This window comes from Elephas maximus, chromosome 3 (genome assembly GCF_024166365.1).
Source record: "Elephas maximus indicus isolate mEleMax1 chromosome 3, mEleMax1 primary haplotype, whole genome shotgun sequence".
Taxonomy (NCBI): domain Eukaryota; kingdom Metazoa; phylum Chordata; class Mammalia; order Proboscidea; family Elephantidae; genus Elephas; species Elephas maximus.
The window spans coordinates 77,267,073-77,288,379 of NC_064821.1; the positions used below are offsets into that span (position 1 = coordinate 77,267,073).

Here is a 21,307-nt window from a genome sequence, read left to right on the forward strand (position 1 = left end):
TAGGAGTGTGTTGTTTTATCAGGACATTGGATGGCTCTGCTCATGTTCCCTTGGCTGGATTTTTTGAGAGATTTTCTCTTTCCCTCTCTTTTTTTTTAAGAATAGGAATGACTACAGACCTCTCTGTACCCAATTTTCCCTCTCCATTTCTCCTGCCTCAAGGGGAAAGGTCTCATTCCTCTTACATCGGTCAATCCCCTGTGCTCTTGTTCCCATCCCACCCTGCTACCTGTGGGGCTTCAAACCCTTCAGTCCTCAAGCATCTTTAGATTTCCCATCCTATATCACGTTGCCATAATATTCCCATCTCCTTTAGATTTTGTCCTCCTGCTATTTTTTTTTCTTCATCAGACTTTGAATGAGTTCTCTACATTCTCTACTCCCAGTTCCTCACCAGTCACCCACTCAACCTCTTTCATCTACCTTATCTCTACCAAACCTCCTCTGCACAGAGTTACTAGTGGCCTTTCTCAGCTCTCCTCTTCCCTTGATGTCTTGATATTTTCTCCTATCTATTTTTATTTATCTTTGTCATTTTATCTTGTTGTTTGCAGTCAAGTTGATTCCTATTCATAGTGACCCTATAGAACAGAGTAGAACTGCTCTATAGGGTTTCCTAGGCTGTAATCTTTACAGGAGCAGATAGCCAGGTCTTTTCTCCCTCAGAGCCACTCATGGGTTTGAACTATGGGGCAGTTCCACTCTGTCCTATAGGGTTGCTATGAGTCAGAATCAACTTGACAGCAGTGGGTTTGGTTTGGATCTTAGTTTAGTCTTCTTAACTTTGTCTTGCACCATCTGCTTTGACTACCATAAGCCACAATATAGTGGAAATATCACTGGCTCTGGAATTAGCCCAAACTGAATTTCAGTGCTGGCTATACCAGTCTACTGGCTTTAGGCAAGTTACCTAATCTATCTGAATCTTATTAATTAGTTATATAAAAAACAGTATCTAGCACAGTGCCTAGCATGTAGTTGTTGTTGTTAGGTGCCATCGAGTAGGTTCCGACTCATAGCAACCCTATGACAACAGAATGAAACTCTGCCCGGCCCTGCACCATCCTCACAATTGTTGCTATGCTTGAGCCCATTGTTGCAGCCACTGTGTCAATCCATCTTGTTGAGGGTCTTCGTCTTTTTCATTGACCCTCTATTTTACCAAGCATGATGTCCTTCTCTAGGACCTGATCCCTCCTGATAACATGTCCAAAGTATGTGAGACTTAGTCTCGCCATCCTTGCTTCTACGGAGCATTCTGGTTGTGCTTCCTCCAAGACAGATTTATTTGTTCTTTGGGCAGTCAACACTACAATTCAAAGGCATCAATGCTCCGTTCTTCATTATCCATTGTCCGACCTTCGCTTGCGTATGAGGCAATTGAAAACACCATAGCTTGGGTCAGGTGTACCTTAGTCCTCAAGTAGTATCACACAGTAGATACTCTAAATGCTCGTTGCTTGTTGGTGCTTTCAAATCTGGTTTTGCTCACATTATTTGTCTTTGCCTGGAATATCTTAGTACTCTTCTTCTTATCCTCCAACTTGCCCTTAAAATTCTCTCTATCCTTCTTGACCCAGATTAAATGCTATTTATTCCTTGAAACTTTTTCTGTTCATTCCACCTGGAGGATGAACTTGCCTCTTTCCTCATTCCTCTAGAGATTAGTTTATCAATCCTCTGATTAATTATTGCCTTGCTTAATATTATTTTGATTGCACTCTGAAACCTTCTTTCCTCTTCATATATACACCTAAGGTAGAACTTTCAGCTAGCATGATACTCAATAATTACTTATGGAAGGAGATTGGGTGATCTCTAAGCTATATCTCTCTTGATTTCTGAATCAATGGCCTTGGGTAGAAGGTGAGGAAGATTATCAGGCATACTGCTTTGAGTGGTTATCCATGTTTCTGGTTCTCTCCATTAAAGGAAGAACCAATGTTTCGGCTTGCTTCAGGAATATAGTACAACATGTTTGGGGAAGGCAGTGTTTCCTTAGAAGTTTCCTTACCCTGGGTTCAATGTTACCCTTATCTCCAGCCTCATACCTTGATTAGGACGTTAGGCCTCTTCCATTTATATGCTATTTCTTGATTATACGACCTGGACAGTGGGGTCATCTGCCTAGTAATTAAGCCAGCAGATAAGAAAAGCAGTCAGATTCTTCCAAAAGACCCTTTTAACCCCTCTTCCTGGAGGCTGAGTGAGTGGAATTCTTTCTGTGTTGGACAAAGCAAGGGCCACTTGGCATTGTGGGTGTCCTGATAGTACAGAAGGGCAGTGTCACATTTGCCCATTTCTGATCAGTTGTTATGCCTCATCCTGTCTTTAGTATATTTAATTCCTTCCTCTCAACTAAATTGATAGTTTTTTCACTGTAAACTTTTTTTTGTGTGTGTGTCTGGTTTCTTTCACTCAACATTATAGTTGTGAGATGCACCCATGTTGTTTTGAATAGTTGTAGTTTCAGTTTTTCTATCATGTGAATATACCACCATTTATGTATACATTCTGCTGTTAGTGGACATATTGAGTTGCTTCTGGTTTTTGACTACTGTGAGTGATGCTTCCGTGAACATTCTTGTACATGTCCTTTGAAGAAGTGTACCCAATCAACTGGGAGTATTATGTAGGAGTGGAATTTAAGTGTACCCATTTACATTTCCAACAGCAATGTATGAGAATTCCAGATGCTTCACATCCTTACCCAACTTGATATTGCCTCTTTTATTTTAGCTATTCTTGTGGGTAGTTAGTGATAATCTGCATTTTTCTTACTGATTTATAGCATTCTTTATAACCCCTTTGTAGAATAATATGTGTGTTGTACATATCCACCTTGTTCCATGACTTGCCTTTCTACTTTCTTAATGCCGTCTGGTTCAACAGAACTTTAAAATTTTAATGTAGCCCAATTTATCATTTTTTTTTTCCTTTATGACTAATACTGTCTGTATCCTGTTAAGAAATCTTTGCCTGTCCCAAGGTCAATATACTCTTCTATGTTTTCTTTAAAAAACTTTACATTTACAATCAGAGTTTATCTCTACCAACAATTCTGTTGGTTTCTTTGACCCCTAGCAGCAGTCCTCTGCTGGTACAAAACCAGGAATCTCAGCCCCTTGCCCACACCTAAAGCCAGCAAATGTACTCAAGGTACAAAAAAACTGCTACAGAAGATAGCTTACCTTTGTGAGATTCTCTCCCTCTGGAGTTTTAGCAAAACCTTCCAGTTCTTGTTGTCTTAACAACTCCCTGATGTCAGAAAGATGATTTCAGATTTTTCCTGGCTTTTCTGAATGTTCTCTGGAGGAGCACTGGTTGGCCACTAATTACACCATGTCTCTTCAAAGTGGAATGGTCCTTTTAGTTTTTTTTTTTTTGTTTTCTCTAAATTTTGTTTATTTTGTTGTTTTTGGGAATATACACAGCAAAACATACACGAATTCAGCAGTTTCTACATGTACAATTTAGTGTCATTAATTACATTCTTTGAGTTGTACAACCATTCCCACCCTCCTTTTCTGAGTTGTTCCTCCCGCATTAACATAAATTCATTGCCCTCTAAGGTTAAGGTTCCTATCTAATTTCCTAGTTGTTGTTCTCAATTTGATCCCACGTATATAGTTCTTAAAAGGGCATAGTGCTCAAAGCAGGCCTTTTTTACTGGTTAAGCTAAACTGTTGTTTGGTTTTAAGGTGACTTCAGTGGATATTTTTGGTTTAAGGTTTCAAGATTATCACAAGGCAATAGTTTCAGGTGTTCACCCACCCTCCATGGCTCCAGAAAGTCTAGAGTCCATGAGAATTTGAAATTCTTTTCTGTATTTTCTTCCTTTTGATCAGGATTCTTATATTGAATCTTTGATCAAATAGTAATGGTAACTGGGCACCATCCATTTTCTTCTGATCTCATGGCAAAGGAGGCAGTTGTTCATGAAGGCAATTAATCGCGTATTCCATATCCTCCTTGTATTCCTGACTTTGCTTCTCCTTCTGTTGCTCCAGGTGAATAGAGACCAATTGTTGTGCCTTGAATTGCCGTTTGTAAGCTTTTAAGACCCCAAGTACTACACAACAAACTAGGAGATAGATCAGAAGCACTAAACACGTTATTAAACCATTAACTGGGATATCACATGAAACTATGACCCTTAACCTCCAAACCAAGGAATCGAATCCTTTGAGGTATTTGGTTGTGCTTAAACAGGCTCAGCAGCTACTCTTTTTTTTTGGGGGGGGGGGGGGGTCATCTGTTGCAAATGCATCTTATCACACAACATTTGCCAGTTCAACTTTTTACAGGTGAACAGCGTATTGACAGCAATTGCAATAACTGACGGTGCAAACCCTACCCTTAATCAATGTGATTTTCCTTTAGTTTTTTAAACATGTGCAAGTCTTACTTTGAAAAATACTAAACCTTCACTGATCCTACATCTCCTCCTTGATACTTTACTTCACTTAAACAGTTTTTACCTGTATATCACTAAATCCTGAAGACATTTCTATCGTAATTTTACTTGACCTCTTAGCAGCATATGACTTTGTGGAACACTTGCTGCTTCTTGAAACACTCTCTTTCTTCCCTTGGTATTCATGATCAATATTGTCTTGGTCTTCCTTCTAACTCTCTGGATTTTTCTCCTTTGCAGACTCATCATCTTTCTCTGCTCTGCAAATATTAGGAATTCCTCAAGATTCAGGTCTAAGCTCTCTTTTCCTTTTACTCTGTTTTTGTTTTGGTGATCTCTTCTAAAACCTTGCCTTCAATTACTATCTGTACTCAATAGCTCACAGATTTACATCTCCGTTTCAGACTATTCTTTTGAGCTTCTGATTGCTATACCCAGTTGCCTAGTTGATACTCTAATTGGGATGACAAAAAAGCACTCCAAGCTCAAAATGTCTCAAAAAGAATTTATGATTTATCTATCCTATGACAAAAGCCAGAAACTCAGAAGTTATTCTTTAAAGTTATTTTCCATTATTTGCATTCAGTCCATAACTGAATCCCTTAAATATCTCTTCAATCCATTTCCTTCTCTCCGTGTCTGTGACTACATTCTTAAGCTACCCTCATATCCACAGATAAGCCTAATGACCACATTCTTTCTTTCACACCATCGTCCCTTTGCTCTCGTTTTTAACCACTCTCGCCTTCCAGTTTCTCAAATGTACCTTGCTGTCTCCTAGCAGAGTGCGTTTTTGCATGCTGTTCCCTCCGCCTGGAACGCTCTCTCCCAAATTCCTCCTCTCCTTCAGGTCCTTTGCTGCCATCAGATTTTAGTTCAGTCTTTATTTACTCAAGAATCCTTTCCTGATGAGGTTATTACCCCTCATGGTATGCTCGCATAGCTCCAGGAAGTTTTCTTTCATAGTACTTATCCTTGTTATTCTCATAATTTTTAAAATTAGTTACTAGAAAGTAAGCACCATAAGAGTAGGGACGCTGTGTGTTTCTGGTCACGAATGTGTTCCTGGCACCTCATGCGAAGTCTGGCATCTAAGCATCCATGAATGTATGTTGATTGCACTAATCAGTTGTCTCCCTACCCACAGCTGAGGTGAAGCGTGTTGGAGATACACTCTTGGGAATGGCTACACAGTGTGTGCAAGTGAAGAATGTGGTTAAGACCTCGCCTCAGACTCTGTCCAACCTCTGTCTCAAGATCAATGTCAAACTTGGTGGCATTAACAACATCCTAGTCCCACACCAGCGGTATGAAACTCTTTTGCCCACTTCTTCTTGTCAGGGTACATGCTGGGGGCTGGTACCATGCTGGGTATTGATGAACATACAGGACTCTTGCCACACAGAGAATCAGCGACAAGGGGGAGAGGACCAAAGTGGGTGTTAGGATGGTGCCAGGAAGAGAAGACCCAACTCCTCACTGTTTGTTTTGTCTTCCTTGCTCAGCTCTGCCGTCTTTCAGCAGCCAGTGATATTCCTGGGAGCAGATGTTACACATCCCCCTGCAGGGGATGGGAAAAAACCCTCTATCACAGCAGTGAGTGATACTCTCCAGCTTAATCTCATAAGGTTCTCCTCTTAGCTCTGAGCCCCCAAGGCCACACATGATTTCCTTCCCTCAGTTCTAACTCTTGACCTTTTATAAGATATCAGCTAACCATCCTCATTACCCACACCCTTGTTATCTTTTCAGAACTAATTGTATGGTATCTTTTTTGGGGGGATAGCAGTGAGAGTGCAGGCTGTGGCCAGAGACTTGCCCCAGTCTCCATCACTCTTGCTCTGTGTTTGAGTCTCTCCCTTCCTCCATGTCTACTTTTGGGATATAGTGGGGTGACTGTACCTCTTCACTGAAATCCCTTTCAAGAAAGTTACATAGTGACTGGGACTGTCCTTCCTGCTCTGCCTCCATCCTGCCCCCCCCACTCGGATCCATCTAGTAGATATCTCTCCTTCTCTGTTCCCCTAGGGCTTCCAAACTGCTAAGGATCGAGCCTTCCTTCCCACTTCTTTCTCCTCAACCCTCACATCTCTCTAGGCAGACTGGTCTTATCTCAGTAAGTGCAGGGAAACCTTACACCATGCCTATCCCTCTTATCCTTGTGGCCGTCCATTCTATACTCTGGCCACTGTCCCCTTTGAAAATGGTATTGCTCCCACCAACTCCAAGAACACTCTCACCACAGTTTCTGAATAGATTAGCACTTGAATGAAAATAAAGACAAACTTATGGTTGGGTGAGGTCACGCTTTAAGTTAGAAGTGCCAAATCCTCACATGCCTCTCTGCAAGTGACAGGGAAATCAAATTTATCAGCTACTTACATGGGCCAGGCCCTGTGCAAGGTGCTTTATGTATACCACAACAACACTGCAAACAGGTATTCTTAGCTCCTTTTGAGAGGAGGAAAAGATCAGATGAATTAAGTAAGTTCTGCAGGAGTGATAGAATGGAGGTTGAAACCCAGGGCTTATTGAATCCTAAGCCCTAGTCATTCAGTTGCACAGTTGTTTTCTTGTTAAGCCTTTCTCCAAACCCACAACCTGACATGTGGGCAGGTGGAGGTTCTGGTGACTGATCCCCCTCTTTGATTGACAGGTGGTAGGCAGCATGGATGCCCACCCTAGCCGTTACTGTGCTACTGTACGGGTGCAGCGACCACGACAGGAGATCATTGAAGACTTGTCCTACATGGTGCGTGAGCTACTCATCCAGTTCTACAAGTCCACTCGCTTCAAGCCTACCCGCATCATCTTCTACCGAGATGGGGTCCCTGAAGGCCAGCTCCCCCAGGTAGGGCCCACAGTAGGTGCAGAAAACCCTCACCTTGAGGCCAGAGTGCTAGGTGCTGCCAACTTTTCTAAGCTATTGGCACTAGGAGATGCTACTTCAGATGGAGCTCTGTTAAATGGATACCTTTGGGGGCAGGAGTAACCACTGAGGGGTGGAGTGTACAGCATTGATAGACCTTTCTTCTTTTAACAGCAGACCCTCAGTGCCTATTTACTAGTTGATTCATGTTGAAGACTAATTCTGTAGGTCAGTGGTTCTCAAACTTTAGTGTACATTAGGATCATCTGCTTATTAAAAGTTTGTAGGGCTCTAGCCTTAGAGTAAGGAGCCCTAGTGGTTCAGTGGTTAAGCACTCAGCTGCTAACCAAAAGATCGGCAGTGTGAACCCACCAGCCACTCTGCAGGAGAAAGATGTGGCAGCCTGCCTCCATGGAGATTTACAGCCTTGGAAACCCTATGGGGCAGTTCTACTCTGTCCTCTAGGGTCACTATGAGTTGGAATCGACTCGATGGAAATGGGTTTGGGGTTTGGTAGCCTTAGAGTTTCTGATTCAGTGAATCTAAGGTGGGACCCTAGAATTTGCCTTTCTGACAAGTTCCTAGTTGATGCCATTGGTTTGGAGACCACACTTGGAGAACCATTGCTGTAGGCATTCATTCATAATGTCCCACCTATTCATTCTCACTGCCAAGCCTTCATATTCTGCTGTTTAGATAGAGGTGGTTGCCTTGACTACCACTTAATAGTAACAATAGCTACTACCATTTATGGAGCACCTCTTATGGGCCATGAACTACACTAAGCTCTTCATATATGTTCTATTTAATGCCTTCCATAGCTCTATGAAATAATAATAATTATTATCATTCCCATTTGACAGATGAGGAAACTGAGACTTGGAAATGTTAAATGATTTCTTCTATGTCACCCAAGCTAATAAATGGTGGAGCTGGGACTCAGACAAACTGATCTGATTCCAAAGTCAGTGATCTTAACCATTATGCTCAGTTTCCTTCAAGTTATCTAGTGTTTCCTGTGAGATAAATTTATCATATCACTTCTCTGTTAAGATATGCCTAGGACCTTCCCATAGCCTTAGGTTAAAGTTCAGACTGTTCAGGAGAGCAGTCAGCATTATTAGGCTCCTACTAGGTTGTGTATAATTTTACATAATAATCTGTCTTAGCCTTCACAACAGCTTTGTCAGGCAGGTCTTAGTAGTAGTATTAACAGATATGGAGAAAATGAGACCTAGGGGAGCTAATTATTACAGGGTATCAGGGCAATACAACTAGATAAAATTTGGAATTAAACCTAGCTTTGATTTCAAGTCCCATCCTTTTCTACCATATGCTTTGCCCCTCTCTCTGACATCCAAGCCCATGGCAACTATTGCCTGTTGTTATTTACCTGTGGCTTCTTTAGCTAGTTCCTTCTCTTATAATCCTGCTTCCTTATAGGACTGAATTCATCTCATACCTCTGTACCCATTCATGATCTATTTATCTGCTCTTCTCTGGTGGTCCAAACTATGTCTGCTCTTGGAGCTCATAGTGGCAATTCCCATTGTCCTCTTAATCCTGAAATCGACATAGTTTGGGGCATTGATTTTGGTGATTTCTCTGTGAATCTTGACATTAGGTCTTTTTATGCATAAGAACCAGGTAAGTGCTCCATGCTGATGCCAAGCCTCCCAGTCAGGGTTTTATAGGAGCATATCAGGTAAACTGAGTATAAGGCTGATTTTGACTGGAGGGGTTTGGCATCCCCAGTGGTTGGGCATCAGCTTATAAAGGGAGGCTGAGCAAAAAGGGATATTAAAAGTGGCAGACCCTTAGTTCAGAAAGGTGTATGAACTCAAGAGGAGCTGTGTGTCTCTTTGTTTCCCTCCTCACCCTGTGCCTAGATTCTCCACTATGAGCTGCTGGCCATCCGTGATGCCTGCATCAAACTGGAAAAGGACTACCAGCCTGGGATCACTTACATTGTGGTGCAGAAACGCCATCACACACGCCTTTTTTGTGCTGACAAGAATGAGCGAGTGAGTTAGGGATTGAGGAGGTCACCCATACCGGCATCCTGCCTCCCTTCTCTTGGTAGGGAAGAAGCCCTTGAGATAAAATCTGAGTATTTAGTTCTTGGTCTGTCCATCCTCCCTAGCCCCTTCTTTCCCTTGTGGCCCTTCCTGTAGCACTTCTCTCCCTTAGTTTTCCCCTCTTCCACTCCTTCCCTTATACTTCCTCCCACTCCCCCTAGCTCCCTGGCCTAGACCCCATATTTAGACCAACTCCCAGACAAGGGAAAGGGAACTACCATTTATTGAACTTCTCCTATGTGCCAGATACTGTACAAGGCGTCTTCCTCACAGCAACCCTGTGAGGTAGGTAATATTATTATCGCCACTTTAAGCTCAGAGAGTTTAAATAATTTGCTAAGACTATACATCTAATAAATGGAAAAACAAGGACTTGAACAAAGGTCTGTTTGAATTCAGAAGCCCATTATTTTAGTACCCTGTACCCTCTGGGAACAGCAGTGTCCACGTCACTCTTGGGGTTCTGGTAGAGTCAGAATAGGATTGAACCAGGGCCCTAGTTAGGGCCAGGCAGGTCTTGGGATCTTGGTTGTGTTTGTTTCTCTACAGATTGGGAAGAGTGGCAACATCCCTGCCGGGACCACTGTGGACACGAACATCACCCACCCATTTGAATTTGACTTCTACCTTTGCAGCCATGCAGGCATCCAGGTAGCTGGGCTATGTTCTGGTGTTTCCAGTGGGTCAAAGATTAGTTGATTATTACCACTGCCTCTAGAATATATCAGTCATCAGTGAGTGGCGTTCACATCAGGATTGTCCTGAGTGCACCTTAAACAGAAGTGCACTTTGAGCATCTTGGGCAGGTTGCCCATAAGAGGGGTGTTTTATGAATACACAGCTTCATGCCAACTTGTTCATGGGTAGGTCATCTATTCTAACAATAGTCTTGACAATGATCCTGTTCCTTGTCATCAGCCATTTCTCTGCCAAATCTGGGGCCCCTCACCTTTTTATCTTCCCAGGGTACCAGCCGACCATCCCATTACTATGTCCTTTGGGATGACAACCGTTTCACAGCAGACGAGCTCCAGATCTTGACATACCAGCTATGCCACACTTACGTACGATGCACACGCTCCGTTTCTATCCCAGCCCCGGCCTACTATGCCCGCCTGGTGGCTTTCCGGGCACGATACCACCTGGTCGACAAGGAGCATGACAGGTGAGGCCTAGGGTCAGGCTGATTTCCTTTTTGCTCTAGCCTTTTGTACCAGAACCTCTCAACTTCTTTTGGATAGAAGGAAATGACGATGTTGAATATGGTGTCCTTGGGCTCATCTGCTGGAACCTGGATTGGGGTTTTCTCTTAAATTGGTATGGGAATTGGCTCCCCAGGGATAGGTCAGGGGATTAGCAGCAGCTTTGTTGACCAGGAAGGACTTCTTTCATTTTTCTTTTTCAGTGGAGAGGGGAGCCACATATCTGGGCAGAGCAATGGACGGGACCCCCAGGCCCTGGCCAAAGCTGTTCAAGTTCACCAGGATACTCTGCGCACCATGTACTTTGCTTGAAGGCAGAACGCTGTTACCTCACTGGATAGAAGAAAGCTTTTCAAGCCCTAGGAGCTGTGCTACCCGAATCCAGAGGAAGCAGGGAGGAGGGAGGTGGGGTAGGGAGGAATGTAGAAGGACATGTTTCCTTCTACAGAGTATGTGAAAGGGTGGGGAACAGGGCCGGCAAGCCAGACCACCAGCCAGAAATCTGACATTCACCTCATGCTCCCACCCTTCACCCCATTTTGTCACATCTGGCCCTGACTCCGCTGGACCAAGAGGGGCAGCACCGGTGCCCACCATACACACAGGTGTCTCATGTGACTCACAGTGCTAAAGACCCATGCCTGACAGCTTGGTAAGGTCGGCTCTTCAGCCCTGCGGACAAAAGCTGGTAGGTTTGGGTTCGATATTTCAGACGAGAAAGTGAGGGGCTTGGGAAAGTGGGTGGGAGGAGGGAAGGAATTTTATAGGAGCCTTAATCAGAAAAGGTCTAGATTTGTTTAAGAAAAAAAAAAAAAAAAAATGAAAGCAGACCCAGATGAATATTTTAGGATACTAGGTGTTTTAATGGGTTCAGAATCCAGTTTGTAGGAACATTTTTATTGCTAATGGTTTTGGTTGCTCCTCCCCCAGCTGCCATCCCCTTGCCCATATTCCTATCTTTCTGCCCTTTCTGCCCCACCTTACACCCCCTCCCTAACAGACACCCAGCCCCTAATAAGACTTAAGGCACTATGGCACTTAGCTCTGAAGTGACACGACCCTGTCTTCCTTCCGCCTGCTGGTGGGTAACCAGTGCCTTCCCTGTAATGGTAATGCTGCAGAACTGCAACCTTTTGTACCTTTCTTTTGGGGGATAGGGTAGGGGTGGGAGAGGAGGTAGGTGGGGAAGAAATACCCCTAACTCAAGCCTCCTGCCAGAATGCCAGCTATTTTGCATTTGAAGGAATTGAGGTCCACATTCATTAAGCTTTTAAAAAGATCACACCCTCAAGATGGTTGAAATCCATTGACATTTGCACTTTCAGACATGACAGGTTTCAGAGCTGCTGAGATGACTGGCCCCTGGCCTTTCCATTTATGTCTCTTTCTCTCCCTGTCCCCCCACTTCCCACCTTGGCCGGGTCTGGAGTTACTTTCATAGCGTATCTCATTCTTGGCTTCTTTTTTTCTGATGGTCAAGTCTCTTATGTTTCAATATTTCTTAACTGGGGTGTCTTATAACAAAAGATACTTAGGTTTAAGATAAGAAAAAAGAGAGAAAACTAAATGTTATTTTTATACCGTAACTTGAGTCTATTGCCAAAATCTGGAAATCCCTCCCGTGCCCACTGAGTTTACATCCCAGAAACATTGAGCCATCAGAAGGAACTGTGTATCTGACTTGTTCTCTGGCCTCACCGGGTAAGGGGGTGGTTATCTCGCCAAGGTGGGGCTCAGGCTCCAACTTTCCTCTGTGCAGATAATACCTTTTTCTTGCTGCAGGCTTCTGCCTCGGCACTGCTCTACAGTTTTTCCTGCAAGTGCATCCCTTCCTTTGGGCTGTCCTCTGACACTTTGGCTCATCCCTGATTCCAGTGTGTCCTGTGGATGCTCTGGGAGATTTTGCTGCTCCTGTAGCTTCTGTTTACACGAATGAATTTTTCCTGGTTTCCCACTAGGGCATGTGAGTGGGCAGCATGGTTTGTATTTTTTTAAGTCTCCTTGGACAGAGATGGGCTCTGGGCTCGGCTCTCTTGCAAGACTGTAACGGTAGGGGGTTCTAGCTTGGTGCCTGCTGGCCTTGAGGCAAGCCCCCCTCCTTCCTTGACTGTTCATTTTTACTGCCCCACTGCCTGGGATAGGGAGTTACAGCTACAACGTGGATATTTCTCTTTTTGAGGAGCCTGGGCTTGGGTTTGCTCCAAACTGGTGATGAAGCCATGACACTTTAGACTTAGCCCAGGCTTGGAGGCCAGCTGGAGGAAGACTGATCTGAATCCTGGCCTGTGCTGTTAGAGCTACCCTTTCCTGTCCCCAGCAGCCCTTGTACAGACCCAGATTTGCTATGCAAAACAGTCTATCCCAGATTCTGTTCTGGTTGGCTATATTGTTCAGCGACTTCACAAAACGTAGCATAAACATTCATTATGGAGAAAGCATAGGACTGTTGAGCAACTCCTCCTTTACTGCTTTGCTGCTGGCTACAACATGGGCTGCCCCAGGGGCGTAAGCCCAGCTGAAGAACAGAAGGGAGAGCTTTGGGAGGAGGCAGCTCACTGGAGAGCCTACATTCCTTACACAAGTGCCTAAAGAGAGTGATGCCAACACTCCATCTGCCCTGTCCATCGCCTTCATATCCTGTCTACTTCATGTTCAGTCACCCTTTGGGGGAGGGGAGCTCTCTTGGGACAGTGGGCTCTGCACATTCTCTTCTTGGGTGCATTTTGAGGCTGGGATCAGGGCACTATTCCCGGAGGGTCCAGTCATTCACCAGCATTTGCAAATGTCCGTAGGGAGCAGGTGGCAGCCACCTATTCTCAGCAATGAGTTTGTGTTCTCTTCTTTTCTCTCTCTCACTCTCTCCAGTCAGGTTTTGAGCTGGGGCTTGAAATGCTTTTTTAGCCCTTTTGGCATTGCACGTGCCATTCAAGAAATAATAGCAAGAGGAGCAGCTTGGGCAATGGCAAGAAAATGACTTCTTGCTTGGATTTTTTTTTTTTAATTCTGAGACTTGAAAGATACCCTTGACTTTGAGGCTTGTTCTTGTTTGAAAGGTGATGCACACAGGTTGAGAAGTGGTGTTGGCAGTAAGCTTTGACTTGCTTGGATTTGGTTTAAGCGGTGCTTCTTACCCAAGCTCTGAAGAAACTCTGGGGAGGGGACCCCAGCCTCATTCTTTTAGACAGGTTTTTTCCTTCCTCCATTCCACTATTTTGCCTTCCTTTTCCTCTCCTCTCTTCTGGTCTTCCTCTTCCTTCTTTCGATTCATTCAGCTAGCTTGCTGGCCTGCTTGCCTGCCTGCCTATGTGACGATGAATTCTCTGCATGGCTGCAGTAGTCCCACCGTTAGCTGGCAAGATCAGGGTTAGCTCCTTGATTACAGAAGACCAAGAACTTGTTCCCCGAACCTGGTGGTGTCTTCCCTGGGCTGGACTGCCCTCAGGCTTATACTGGAGCAGCAGGCCTGCCCAACTGGCATGAAATCAGGAGAGCTTCTGGCAGCTTTCACACCTATCCACTCCTTGGGGATGGTTTATCCTCATTACTTTTTCTAGATCTGGCTCCTTTTCTCTGTACCTGGGGCCTCCCTTTTCTGAGGATGTCCTAGGGTTGAGCTACTCGAGTATCCAGGATTGGAGAGGTTGGAGTTGGCTGTGGGGGAAGAAGAGCGTGATGAGAAGAGAAGGGAGAGAATTTGGATAAAATGTGGAAAAGGAGAGCACTACTCTTTTATCGTTCTTACAGGCCAGTGGGTCACATTAGAGATTGAGGTGCTATTGCTGGCCTCTGGGGATAAGCCTGGGGCTGTTGCTGGGAACTTAAGACTTAGTATAAATTCTTCAATTTAGGCTGAAGAATATGATACTTAAAAGTATGAACTCTCCCTAAAAAAGTTCCTGGTTCCCACCTGTTTCATAGCTCCTCTGTTGTCCTCCTCTTTGGCTAAGCAACAGTGTTCTTGGATAAAACTTTTTCGGTCCAGAATTCTGTGAATGAAGCCAGCACCCAAGATGGGCAGCCAGGGAGACTCTATGACACTTTTGCTGGCCCATGTGATGTCTGCAAGGCTAGTGGAACGATGGTCTAGACTTGCACCATGTGGAATGAAGAAGGATGGAAGTTCTTTCCCCATTAGGATAGAAAAGTCAATCTAGTCAAAAGGCAGTTTTGGGAACTGCATTAGAAGGAAGTTATTTTTATTTATTTACTGGGCCTAGGCCAATCCAGGATGGTAGCTGGGATGCCTTCCTTAAAATCTCATCATGGCAGGGATATGCAGGGCACTAGTTCCTATTTGGCCTTCTAAGCAGATTAGGGAGAAGAGCTTCTGTGGTTTTCTGTTTCCCCCCACTTATTAGGACTTGCCTTCTCCCTGGTCAGGGAGAGAGGGTGGGTTGGTGCTCTCCCCTTACTCTACTCCTACTGACTTAGAACCTCTGGCTGCTGCTTGGGAGCCCAAGAAAGGGAGTGGAGGGAATGGGCTAAAAAAAATAAAAAACACACAGAATGGGGGTGAAGGATGATTTCCTTCTTTAAAAAGGAAATAGGAAACCTTCCAAGGATTGTGCAAGTAAAGACAATGTGTCAAATGCACTGAGTCCCCTGGTGTAGTAGCAATAAGGAAAAATGAAAAGACATTTCCTGTGCACACAGTCCAACCTGACTGGTGTGTGCGATGTTGCACTTAGCAGCCATGTGCTGGGCATGTGTGACTACTCTGGGTTTCACTTTAGTTTCTAAAGTTTTTATCCCTCTCAAGTCCAGCATGGATGGGGAGATGTCCCTGGAGCCCCACAGCTGTGTACTTGTTTGCATTTGTTTCCCTTTGAGACTTGTGTTTGTGTCCTGCTTTGAGCTGTACCTTGTCCAGTCCATTGTGAAATTACCCCAGCAGCTGTAATGTACAGTTCCTTCTGAAGCAAGCGACAGCAGCAGCAGCACAATTCTGTGTTTTATAAAGACAACGGTGGCTTCTATTTCTAAAGTGCGGTCTCTTTTTTTTTTTCTATCAGCAGAGCAGAACTGTTGGGATTAATTACATTTCTGACAAGTTTTAGGTTAGAATAATAGATGGTTATTAAGAGCAGAACCATCACATCTTAAGGAGGAAAGTGTGGATAAAACGAATTTCAGAGTACTGAAACTGCAGCTGTTCATCTGGCTTGTATGCAGTCGTACTTCACGGGGCCTCCATTATTCTTCACTCAACAAACATGCAAAACACTATGTCCAGTCGTACTGCAGAAGAGGAAGAGGCAGGAACAAATCAAAAATGAGAAAAACAGTATCTCCTTAAGGAGCTTAAAGTCTGGTGGGGGATATGAGTAGCCAAATAGTTCCCTGGTAGAGAGAGAGAGATGAAGGACTGGAACAAGGCAGTAGCAATGAAGATGGACAGGAAAGGACAGATTTGAGAGATACTGAAGAGATCTAATTAACAGGAAGCAATAAGTGATGGGAGCGGGAGAGAGGAATAGAGACTAAAGACCAGGTTTCTGCTCGAGTTAAAGATTTGGGAGTCATAAACGGTAGTTAAAGCCAAAGGAGTCCTCGTACCACAATGGTTGAGTGATCGGATACTTACTGAAAGGTTGGTAGTTCTACTCTGTCACATGTGGTCACTATGAGTTGAAATAGACTCAGTGGCACCCAACAACAACAAAGCCATGAGAATGAAGAAGATGGCTTAGGTAATAGAAGCATAGTGTACAACTCTAGGAAACACATTTAAGAGATGGAGAGAGGAAGCAGAATGTAAGGTGACAGTCACATCACTGCTACATAACTTGTATTTTCCTTGACCAATGAGATGGGAGAAAAATCTGGAGAGTGGAATAGGGCCTGAAAAGGGAGTGATTAACAACATAAACAGCTGCAGAGAGGAGGAGGTATTTTATCTACTCAGTTTAGCATCCTACACCTCATTTTCTCTGGGATCTTATAACTACGTGATTTATCTTCAGTATTTTTGAAAGTGAGCATTGGAAAAACCTAATTTAAATAAGGGTAAGACTGAAACTTCCCAGTTGTTTACCACAATCACCATCCCCCCACCCCCCGCCGGCTCCTCCTGTCCTCAAGAGGTACTTGTAAAAGAATAAAATGAAACCTACTTTTGTTCCTAACCAGAGTCATGGGTAGTGTTCCAGTGCACTCTTTAGCACTTAGCAAATTGCTGTATTTACATGACTGTCTCTGGGGAGCTTGTGAACTCTCAGGAGCAAAAAATACATTTTATATTCATTTTTGTCATCTTAGGGCCATAGCATATACCAAGGGGTCAATATTTGTGAATAGAATTGAAATGAGCTAGAAATCTGGTTCATGAATACAGATGAGGGAATCAAGAAGTGATATTGAGTGCCCAGGATGGACTGAGCATTCCTGAATCTTCAGGTAAGCAGAAACTTAAGCAGGTTGCCATTATCTTTTCCCACTCTCACCCCAACTTGGAGGCTCCATAGTTTTTTACTGGAGCTGGTGGTGGAATTGTAAGTTCTGGTATTCCTCCCTGGTACTGCTAGGGTACTGTCATTTCTGTGCACTGGGGGAAGGTGATTCAGAGCTAGATTCTGGCAGAGGCCCCAGTAAGAAATCTTCAGCGGCAGCCACTGTGTGTGTACATGGGTCTAGCATTCCTCTGGAGGCCAAGTGTTGTAACTTTCCAAATGCATAGCTAACCTGTGGCTACCACCTGCCAGGTTCCCATGGGAGAGAAGCTTTTTAAAGGCTGGCCATATCTATGCTTTTCAGCAGTAAGGGTTAGGAAGACTGGCTGAACTTGAAGAGCAAATTGGAACATGGAGCAGATTTTTCCCAAGAGAAATAAGATTTAAAATAAATTTATGAGCCTGAAGGAAGCAGAAGTGATGTTTAGCAGAGAGAGTGGGAGGGTGACCATTAGGGGAAATTTTGCTATAAACTTCAGTTTTAGAAATGATTGAGGCTGGACAATCTTCAGGATTTGGCCACTGGTTGTTACCCAGGAGCCTGGGGCCTGTATTATCTGGGCCTGAAGCCCAAAGTTTTTAGTTCAGCCTTCTAGTTCCTCTGGACATCCGTTTTCAGCGTTGGTTGAGCAGCCTTCACTCTGACCTATCAACTGGCAATATATACTGTAGCACATTCTTATCTAGCAGGTGCTTTGGGACAGAGTGAGGCTGGATATTTGTGGTTATCTCTTGACTTTAAAAAACCGAAAAACCAAACCCACTGCCATTGAGTCAATTCTGACCCATAGTCACCCTATAGGACAGAGTAGAACTCCCCCATGGAGTTTCCAAGGAGTGCTTGGCAGATTTGAACTGCCAACCTCTTGGTTATCAGCCGTAGCACTTAACCATTACGCCATCAAGGTTTCCCTCTTGGCTTAGGAGACCCAGAACCTGATGGCAAAGATTGGTGGCTAAAAGGAAGGGTTGTGTAGTACAAGGAGAAGATTAGTTTCAAGTCCTGAGCCTGCATCATCCCAAGGCTGCTGTCTGCTGCTGGAATGGATAGCATTGAATTAGAAAATGAGCTCTCCCATTCTGTTTCTAGCTTTCAGATATTTGTTCCTCCAGCTATAGGCTGAGGAAATCCAGTAGGCTTAGAAGGTACACAGAGCCTGATAGAACTTCAAAGCAGCTCTCAAGGAGAGGAAGCTAGAAAAGTAGACTTGCTGGGACATTAGGGTGCAATTAGAAGTTCTCCACTTATACACCATAACTGCTTTCACCAGGACACCATGTATTATGGATTGAATTATGTCCCCCAAAAATACGTGTTGTGCATCCCAACCTCTGCCTGTAGTTATAATCCCATTTGGGAATGGGTTGTCTTGTTATGTTAATAAGGCAGAATTAGTGTAAGGTATATCTTGAGTCAATCTCTTTTGAGGATATAAAGGAGATTAAACAATTGAGCAGAGCAGAGATTGGGTAAGATAGATGCCAAGACACATGGAGGAGATCTCCCAGGAAGCAGCAGCTGAAGAGAAGGACCTTCCTCCAGAGCCAACAGAGAGAGAAAGCCTTCCTCCAGAGCCAACAGAGAGAGAAAGCCTTCCTCTAGAGCTGGAACTCTGAATTCAGACTTCTAGCCTCCTAAACTGTGAGAAAATAAATTTGTTTGTTAAAGCCATCCACTTAAACAAACAAATTTATTTCCGGTATTTCTGTTATAGCAGCACTAGGTAACTAAGAATTTGATACCAGGAGTAGGATGCTGCTGTAACAGATACCTAAAACATAGAAGCAGTTTGGAGTTGGATAATGGGTACAGGCTGGAAGAGTTTTAAGGTGCCTAGTAGTAAAAGCCTAGATTGCCTTTAAGAGACCGTTGGTAGAATTGTGGGTGTCAAAGGCAATTTGGGCGAGGGTTCAGAAGGAAGTGAGGAGAACTATAAAGTCTCTGTCGTCTTAGAGAATACATATGGCACCAGCAACAGAATGTTGCTAGAAATGTGGACATTAAATGTGCTTCTGGTGAGATTTTAAAAGAAAATTACAAACGTGATTGAACAATGGAAGAAGGGTGACGGTTTTTATGAAGTGGCAAAGAACTTGTCTGAATTGTGTTCAAATGTTTGATGGAAGGTAGAACTTGTAAGTGATGAACTTGGACATCTGGCTTATGAAACTTCTAAGCAAGATCTTAAAAGGCTGTGTGGTTTCTCCTTGCCGCTTATAGTAAAATGTGAGAGAAAAGAGATGAACTTAAAAATGAACTGTGCAAAATGAAAACAGAACTTAAAGATTTGGAAAATTCTGTTGTATATGCTAAGGTCTCATGTCCTCAAATGTTCACCAAGGAGGTGGCTACACAATCTTTTGTTAGAGATTAAGCCTGTAACTAATGGATCTAACCAACTACCACAGCAGAAAACCCATCAGCTTAGACTGAAGGGGACAGAGAAAGAATGAAAGGAAAGAATACTGTCTGCCTTTTGGAATTCTACAGGGAGGGAACAGGCCGAAAGAGCTACATCTGTTGTCTTCCAAGAAAAGAAAAGGACTATCCCTGGAGTAACTCAGAGATCAGCAGAACTGTTGGAAGGAGCATGGGAAGCAGGGCCTTCTCAATTTTAAAGGGTAGGGCCATGGTTTCCTGGATCTCAAAGGGTGGGGCCACAACCTCCTTGGTTTCAGAGTTGATCTTTGCCAACTTGATTTCAGAGTATAGGGCTGCCATTAAGAGTTCACAGATCCAGAGATGATGAAGAATTTTGCCCCAGGATGGAATATGCCTAAAGTCTTACCCATATTAGATTTAGATGATTCAGAAGATGAGGTTTTGAACTTGGAGTTGATTTAAGACTTTTGGGATGATGTGATGGGGTAAATTTGTTCTGTGGCAAGGACATGAATTTTGGGGGGCCAAACGATGGAGTGTTATGGGTTAAATTATGTCCTCCCAAAATATGTGTTGTAAATCCTAACCTCTGTGCCTGTGGTTATAATCCTATTTGTGAATGGATTATTTTGGCTATGTTAATGAGGAAGGATTAATGAGTCAATCTCTTTTGAGATATAAAAGAGCAGAGATGGGGTAAGATAGATGCCAAGACACATGGAAGTCTCCAAAGAACCAAGAAGCAGAAGCTAAAGAGACAAGGACCTTCCTCCAGAGCCAACAGAGAGAGAAGGACTTTCCCTAGAGCCGGTGCTCTGAATTCGGACTTCTAGCCATCTAAACTGTGAGAAAATAAATTTCTGTTCATTAAAGCCATCCACTTGTGATATTTCTGTTACAGCAGCACTAGATAACTAAGAGACCACATCAAAGTCTTTTAGGCTACTGTAGCTTATGCTGCATTAACACACTGTCCTGCTCTTGTTTTGGACTGCAGCAGCTTCACCATCCACTTGGCAATGTTTTGGGAAGACAAAGTAATATAGAGGGACCTTTCTGGGAAGCCTGCAGTCCCTCTCCCCCCACCTTCCAAAGACAAGGAAGTTTTCTGTTAAAAGAGGCAGTGAGGCTCCCAGCCAGGTTTTTGGAAAAGGGCTACTGACTGTTAATGGGAATGGACTGGAAAAGAGGAGTTTGGGTACCTGAAGTACCTAAGTGTTTTGTACAGTTTTTTGTCTTATTTAACTGCATTGTCATGCATAGTTTATTGGTTACTTTGCCTTAAATTGCATATAACAAAATCTCAATTTAACTGGTTTAAGTAAGGAAACTCATTTTGTTTAAGAAGTCCTGATTTAAGATGGCTACCATATTGGTTAATTGATTCAATTATAACATCAAGGAATCAGGTTCTTGCAGTTGTTTTGCTCGCTATTCTCTGTGTTGGCTTATCCTCATGCTAGTTCAACTCATCCCTAGATGGCTGCCGTAATTCTAGACAATGTTTAGCCGAAGAGGCACTAATTTTCCCCACTGTCCCATTTAAAAGCAGGGAAACCTTTCTCAAGAAGCCCCAGCAGATTTGACCTTATGTCTCATTTGTTAGAAATTGGTCATCTGCCCATTCCTGTCATTGGCAAAGACCATTATCAGTGACTTAAATTAACCAGGAGTTTCCCCCTGGGTCATATGGACTAGAAAGTCTAGTGTACTGGCAAGAAATAAGGGGGTAAGGGCTGTTTGGCATGCATCCAGCAGTGTCTGTTCTAGGTAGGTGCTCTGATTTTTACAAATAAAGAACATGAGTCTCAGAGAGGATCAGTGACTTTCCCAAAATTCCATCTAGTAGCAGAGGACCTTCAGTCTCAGTTCTGTCTACGCCTAAAGTCCCTATGTTTTATATTGTGTC

General features: G+C 43.6%; 1 protein-coding gene across 2 annotated transcripts in view; it reads left to right on the plus strand.

Annotated features, from left to right (window-relative positions):
- Positions 1-20,585, plus strand: part of LOC126072886 (protein argonaute-1) — a 43,483-nt gene extending 22,898 nt beyond the window's left edge. For both annotated transcript variants that reach the window (XM_049878746.1, XM_049878747.1), the window contains exons 13-19: positions 5,565-5,724; positions 5,923-6,013; positions 7,074-7,268; positions 9,176-9,310; positions 9,914-10,015; positions 10,330-10,529; positions 10,770-20,585. In XM_049878746.1, coding sequence (XP_049734703.1) covers positions 5,565-5,724; positions 5,923-6,013; positions 7,074-7,268; positions 9,176-9,310; positions 9,914-10,015; positions 10,330-10,529; positions 10,770-10,878 — 992 coding nt within the window. In that variant the 3' untranslated portion in view covers positions 10,879-20,585. The remainder of the gene's footprint in view (positions 1-5,564; positions 5,725-5,922; positions 6,014-7,073; positions 7,269-9,175; positions 9,311-9,913; positions 10,016-10,329; positions 10,530-10,769) is intronic.
- Positions 20,586-21,307: the final 722 nt, after the last annotated feature.